The sequence below is a fragment of the Chelonia mydas genome, chromosome 16 (genome assembly GCF_015237465.2).
Source record: "Chelonia mydas isolate rCheMyd1 chromosome 16, rCheMyd1.pri.v2, whole genome shotgun sequence".
Lineage (NCBI taxonomy): Eukaryota > Metazoa > Chordata > Testudines > Cheloniidae > Chelonia > Chelonia mydas.
Genome location: NC_057857.1, coordinates 4,557,600 through 4,564,555, shown reverse-complemented (window position 1 = coordinate 4,564,555; position 6,956 = coordinate 4,557,600). Strand labels below are relative to the sequence as shown.

Here is a 6,956-nt window from a genome sequence, read left to right as displayed (position 1 = left end):
ACAAGAGCAGTTTCACTTCCTCATACAGGAAAGGTAGAAAAACAGCCCTTTGTTTACTGCAGGAGGCGTGTGATCCTGTTAGTGAGTCTTGAGCACAGGGACTTTTGCACACCTGCACAGACCAATTATGCTCAGCTGCACAGAAATTTCTTCAAAGCAGGAGGATTTAGTGTTTGTTTTGGATAACATCAGTGTGCTGCTGTACAAAAGATCTGCCTCTGTCCCAGAGTTTAGACTCTGAAGGAAACAAAAAGAGAGAGTTTGGAGATGCGGGAAGGGCTAATGATTTGCCACATCCTGACACTACAAAGCTCAAATGATATACAGATATTTTCACTTTCCCAAGTTAACCTGCTACCTGGCTGTTGTTAAGTGGTTAGGTCCTTGTAGGCATCATTGAAATGGGGGCTAACAAGAGTCTGTATTTGCAGAATGAAAATGAATGTGACCACCGTGCATACTCAAACGCACTCACCAGGTAGTGTTTGGTTAGTTCTGATAACAATGCGTGGAAACCTTTCGGACACACTGAAATTCTGCTTTATCAAGATCATCCAGCCATCAAGGTATTAATCCCATGCACATCCTGTGGTATGGGACCCAAAGCACTACCACGAAGGGGTCCCTCTGAATTCCATACAGCCAAGATCTATTAGCAAAGACTGCATGGCAACACTGGGCTGAGGACTCAACTGTGTAATAGCAGGGTGCAGAAGCAGGATATGCTCACCTATGTGACAGCAGAGGAGTACTGACTAATCGCACACAGCCCCTGCTGAGTCAGGGGGCCAGACTGCCTGGCAGTCCAATCCCATACAGCCCCCATCCCTGGGAGGGGACAGGACTGCCTGGGTGTAATGTAATAGGTCATTTTCCATCTCTCCCATGTACCATTCTCAGATACGTTTACCTGGTCCAATGCAGGGCTTTCCATTTAGTTCAGGCCCATGAAACTTTCTCTGTCTAGTTGGAAAATCTCAGCTTGTTTTCCTTGGGTACTAAGGCAACATTAGCACTCTTCCTCAGCAGTTCACAGGCATGAAATAAAGATTATGAGATGCTGATGACCTGCATGTTACTGCCTTGAAAAACACTACAGGAATATACACAGCTGCACAGCCTCCTGTATTAGATGCACCTGGAACCAGTTTAAAAAAAAAAAAGGCTGGAGGGGGAGGAACAGAATAAATACTTTAAAACAAAGAAAATAAGAATTGGAGTTGCAACAAAACTTAAGCTCCTGTATCCTTCACTCACCCCGTTTGAAAGAGCACAGTGGGGGAGAGGCGGGGAAGCAGAACCCCTCCAAAATCAAAGGAAATTAACATAGACCACATTTTTAAAATTTTGGGAACATGCAAACAAAGTTTATATTCCCAAATATGAAGAGTGACATATCCACAGTTGCACATAGGAACAGTTACGAAGCAGTAAGAAAGTGCAGTATCAAACATCAGTTGAGAGGCACCACAACAGCTGAGCAGAACATGATCCATCCTCCAAACAGAAATGGAGTACGCAGAATGAATGACAGTAAAAATAATGGTAGAGGGCTATCTCAAATTCCCAGCAAACAGGAAAACAGACAGTTACTTTATAGTCCACTGACCCTACGCACTGAAGTAGCTATGAAATGGGGGAAATATTCCCGTTGGCTGCAATTATGAGACTCTCAAAACAGAGTAAGGGATGAACCCACACTTCAGAACATCAGGCTATTTGGCTATTCAGAGTCTCTTCTGTACTGGGAGTTTCTTATTCTTGTATATTCAACATACTGATCTGCACAGAAAACACCCCTGTCAAACTGCTTTAGTTCTTGTTCTATAAAGACTGGGTTTTTTTCCTGTCTGAGGTCATGAACCCTGCATACATGTTGGAACACAGGTTTTCACAAACTGATCGTGTGGGACTGGTACACCAACAGCTGCATATGCTTTTCGGCTATCAAGTCTGTGGCAGATTTAACTAACCCAGAGCAGGGGTAGTCAATTATTTTTTGTCAAGGTCCAAATTTCTTGGTCAAGACATAGTCACCCCTAGAGTTACACACATTCTCAGGCAATGGTTACAAGTACTGGCTTTCTAAAGAAGAGAGCTTATAAATGAGACCACTAAATATCAGCTATACATTTTTATTACAAAACAAGTGACATTTTAACATTAACACCAAGGTGTGACATGCACCTTAGATGAATGACACAACATAAATATATATTTTGGGGAAACACAGGGCCAATATTATGTAATAATTTAATGAAGTACAAAAGCATCTTCTCACACCTCAGATTTACATGGCCAAAGAGAATTACTACAAAGTTGCCAAAAACTAAGCCGCTAAGCTCGATTAACTCTTCGGTTGGGGTTAATACTTCAGTGCTGGGGTAGCAGGTACAAATCCTCAGTGCCCCGTTCTTCAGTTTACTCTGCAGGCTCGGATCATGAGGAGCTGGAGCAGGATGAAGATGGGGGACATAATGAGTCCGTACCAGAGCTCCCTGGTCTGCTCTACTAGTTTCTGACATAAGAGCATTTCAAAGACGAACTTGAGGCTCAGGATGGTGAGGATCCAGAAGAGGCGAAGGACCGCCAGGCGCTTCTCCCCGTCCTGGAAGAGCCGCACGGAGACGATGGTGGTGAAGTACGTGCTCAGGCCGTCGGCAGCGAAGAAGGGGATGAAAACTTTCCACCAGGACAGCTGCGCGCCGCCGTTATCCACCTTCAGCACCAGCAGGACGGAGAAGACCAGCAGGGCCAGGACGTGCAGGAAGATTTCGAAGGTGGCAAAGCCCAGCCACTGGACCAGCTCCCGCAGCGAGAACAGCATCGCGCCGCGGCTCGGCCCGGCCACAGCCGGCACCAGCCCCCGCAGCCTGGGCCCGGGTCAGCGCAGAGCCCGGCCCGGGGACAGGCCGGCCGCGGCTCCCACGCAGCGGCCGCCGTCGCTCCCTGACTTCCGGCGCCTCGGCGGCGCACGCTGATGCCGTCACCGGAAGCGGAAGGCGCGCGCTGCCGGACGCACAGGTGGGTCCCGGCGCGTCTGCGGGGCGGTAGCGCGGGGGAGCCCGGCGGACACAGGCGGCCCGCGCGGCCGGGGGAGCGCTCCGGGCGCAGAGGCAGGGCCGCGAGTCCGGCGGAGCGACCGGCGCTGTAGCGGGTGGGCGGTTGAGTGTCCCCCCGGCAGGGCCTCTGGGTGGGGAGCGGCCCAAGGAGGCAGCCCTGGGGCGCCCCTGCCCAGGGCTGGTGGGAGGTGGCGAGGATCCGCCCAGGGACACGCTGAAGGACCGATTACGGAGGCGGGGGGGAGCCAGGGAGGACGGTCACAAGCCAAGGCGGGACGAGGGTTCAGAAGAGGAGTCTGGAGGTTTTTTCCTACTGCTTCGACCTCGGTATCGGTGATTGCAGCCCTGCCGCGTGTAACAAGACCCTCACTTGAGGCTAAATTAGCTCTGTTAAAAGAACAGGAGGACTTGTGGCACCTTAGAGGCTAACAAATTTATTAGAGCATAAGTTTTCGTGGGCTACAGCTCACTTCATCGGATGCAGCTCACGAAAGCTGATGCTCTAATACATTTGTTAGTCTCTAAGGTGCCACAAGTCCTCCTGTTCTTTTTGCGGATACAGACTAACACGGCTGCTACTCTGAAACCTGTCATTAGCTCTGTTGTTACACAGTGGAGAGAGCCAGGGTCAAGGTGGTGTTTAGGGTCCTCAGAAGGGGCCCACGCTACCGGTACAAATACCGGGCCCCAGCCAACTGTGTCAAAAGCGATAGATAGGTCAGGGCAGACTGGGGCAGAGCATTGCATTGCTGTTCTTTACACTAACTGCAACGTTTCTGTAAGGAGTTTTGCCTTCAAGTTGCTGATATGTGCTCTCTGCCTTAATGCCCCGTCACAAAGCTTTGTCCGGCCATCACCTACCTTAACTTCACTTATCATTTCTATACTTTAATACTTACGCTTTCTTAGCTGTGGGCTTCCTGGTAAGGGGGTTTGTAATGGCTTTGTCACCTACCAAACTTAACTCTAGGTTTATTTATTTCATTTTGTAGAGGAACAAAAAGATAAAAGCATCTGTTATAAATAAAAAAGCATCTATTATAAATCTCTCATAAATAAATGCAATCTAGATGGAGCTGCTATAAGGTGGGTGCAAAACCGGTTGGAAAACCGTTCCCAGAGACTAGCTATCAGTGGTTCACAATCATGCTGGAAGGGCATAACAAGTGGGGTCCTGCAGGTATCAGTTTTGGGTCCAGTTCTGTTCAATATCTTCATCAATGATTTAGATAATGGAATAGAAAATACACTTATAAAGTTTGCAAAAAGAACAGGAGTACTTGTGGCACCTTAGAGACTAACAAATTTATTTGAGCATAAGCTTTCGTGGGCTACAGCTCACTTCATCGGATGCTTATGCTCAAATAAATTTGTTAGTTTCCAAGGTGGCACAAGTACTCCTTTTCTTTTTGCGAATACAGACTAACACGGCTGCTACTCTGAAACTTGTAAAGTTTGTGGACGATACCAAGCTTGGGAGAGGAGAGGGTTCCAAGTGCTTTGGAGGATAGGATTAAAATTCCAAATGATCTGGACAAACTGGAGAAATGGTCTGAAGTAAATAGGATGAAATTCAATATGGACAAATGTAAAGTACTCCAGGAAGGACCAATCAGTGGCACACATACAAAGTAGAAAATGACTGCCTAGGAAGAGGTACTGCAGTAAGGGATCAGAGTGGACCACAGGCTAAATATGAGTCAACAGTGTAACGCTCTTGTAAAAAAAGTGAATATCATTCTGGAATGTATTAGCAGGAGTGTTGTAAGCAAGACAAGAAGTAATTCTTCCACTCTACTCCACTCTGATTAGGCCTCAAGTGGAGTATTGTGTCCAGTTCTGGGTGCCACATTTCAGGAAGTATGTGGACAAATTGGAGAAAGTCCAGAGAAGAGCAACAAAAATGATTAAAGGTCTAGAAAACATGTCCTATGAGGGAAGATTGAAAAAATTGGGTTTGTTTAGTCTGGAGAAGAGAAGACTGAGAGGGGACATGATCACAGTTTTCAAGTATGTAAAAGGTTGTTACAAGGGGGAGGAAGAAAAATTGTTTTTCTTAACCTCTGAGGTTAACCTTGGAGACACTGTAAAGCTGGCAGAACCACATTCCTTTGTCTAGGTTGGGATACCCTATGTCCTGCCTGCCCACCATAAGAACATAGTTTCAGCACATTTGTAATTTTGCATGTTTCCTGTAGATACACCACACACTAATATTAATGATCAGTGAGTTGTGAGTTTTCCGGTGGTATATTACATTGTATCATTTGGGGTATATATCATAGCAACAGTATGTTAGGTGTAGTGTGTATGTCAGGCCTGACAGGTGTTGCTGCCATAGAGCAGTGAGCCACCTCTGTGTGTCAGCCCCTCATGGAGAATGCCCTGTCAGCAAATCCCCCTCATTTATCTCTAGGAGACTCTAGCTCAAGCCCCTCTGCTGACAGTCCCTGTGGCAGAATATCTCCGGGAGAGAAGACGGGTGTCTCACAGAGGCAGATCCCATAGTGAGATACTTCACAAACAGGTGGTCGACTTCTATGTCATATTCGGTTTCCAGATGGATTTAAAATATATAGCACACTGCAGCAATTTAGTCTTGGGGTGACAAAGGCATAGATGGCAATTGCAAAATCCTCATCTAGATGAAGTTGTCAGAATCTCCTGGCTACACATAAGTGGGAGGAGGTGGATGGGAGCCTTCCTGGTAACTTACTACCTGGTCAAACAGCCAGACCCCTGGTTTGGGGGATACGAGGAATACGGTGGACATAATTTATGTACATGGACTTCAGCAAGGCTTTTGATACAATCCCACATGACATTCTGATAGGTAAGCTGGAGAAATGCGGGTTTGGCAGAACTACCATTAAGTGGATACATAACTGGTTAAAGAACCACAAACAAAGATTAACTATTAATGGGATGATGTCAAATTGGAGGGAGGTCTCAAGTGGGTCCCACAGGGGTCTGTTCTAGATCCGGTGTTTAACATCTTTATTAATGACCTGGATGTAGGTCTAAAGAGCATCCTGATCAAATTGGCAGATGACACAAAGCAAGGGGATAGAGCTACAATTCAGAGGGATCTTGATAAATTGGAGAACTGGGCTATAGACAACACAATGAAATTCAACAAAGACAAATGTCAGGTGCTAACTTAAGGAAGAAAAACCAAATGCACCTATACAGAAAGTGGGAAAACTGGCTTGGCAGCAGCAATGCTGAGAAGGATCTGGGAGTGGTGGTGGATCACAACCTCAACATAGTCAGCAACGCAATGCTGTTGCAAAAAAAGCAAATGCAAGTTTAGGTTGCTTTAACAGAGCAGGTCACGGGAGATGATAGAGTACTACTCAGTGCTGGTTAAGCCTCAGCTAGAGGACTGTCCAACTTTGGTCACTAATGTGTAGAAAGGATGTAGAGAAACTGGGGAGGATCCAGAGGCGAGCAACAAAGATGATCAAAGGGATGGAATGCCGGGCATGTGAGCTAAGTTCTGAAGGGACAGGGTACGTTTAGTTTGGAAAAATGGAGATTAAGGGGGGACACGATAGCAGTCTTCAAATATTTGAAAGGCAGCCATAAAAAAGATGGAAAAAAGTTGTTCTCTCTTGCCACAGAGGGCAGGATAAGAGGCAATGGGTTCAATCCCCATCGCTACGGGGAGGAGATTGGGTTCATTGCTTCTCGTGAAGCCTCAGGGGCACTCCGAGAACCTGCTGCCCCTTCCCTGCTGCAGCTGCTCAGCAGACCTTGCCCCCCCCTCCCTCCTCGGCTGCCTGCTGTACTGAGGTGGGGGGAAGAGAGTAGCTCCAGCTGCTCAATCAACAGCTTCTCTGCTGGGAGCCCCAGGGAGAACTGGGCAGGGCAGGGCCTTGACTGGCTCTGCCT

At 47.2% G+C, this 6,956-nt stretch overlaps 2 protein-coding genes across 14 annotated transcripts in view; one reads left to right on the top strand and one right to left on the bottom strand.

Moving 5' to 3' along the window:
* Positions 1–2,119: 2,119 nt before the first annotated feature.
* Positions 2,120–2,827, bottom strand: TMEM203 (transmembrane protein 203). Its single transcript, XM_007069701.4, has one exon. The coding sequence runs from the start codon at positions 2,825–2,827 to the stop codon at positions 2,417–2,419; it is 411 nt and encodes a 136-aa protein (XP_007069763.2). The 3' UTR covers positions 2,120–2,416.
* Positions 2,828–2,891: 64 nt separating this feature from the next.
* The window catches only part of NDOR1 (NADPH dependent diflavin oxidoreductase 1), a 50,131-nt gene continuing 46,066 nt past the window's right edge, over positions 2,892–6,956 (top strand). For 2 of the 13 annotated variants that reach the window (XM_043530104.1, XM_037880075.2), the window contains exons 1-2: positions 2,914–3,024; positions 5,479–5,895. Coding sequence is in view for 3 of the 13 variants with exons in the window: in XM_043530103.1 (XP_043386038.1) it covers positions 6,404–6,469 (66 nt within the window). In the remaining 10 variants the exon portion in view is untranslated. Of the gene's footprint in view, positions 3,025–5,034; positions 5,896–6,226; positions 6,550–6,956 lie in introns of those variants that run through there. The other 11 variants (XM_043530105.1, XM_037880077.2, XM_043530108.1 and 8 more) reach the window with 9 other exon arrangements.

Excerpts from the sequence above, each read along its gene's own strand:
- TMEM203 (XM_007069701.4), bottom strand. The coding sequence starts at position 2,827 with ATGCTGTTCTCGCTGCGGGAGCTGGTCCAGTGGCTGGGCTTTGCCACC.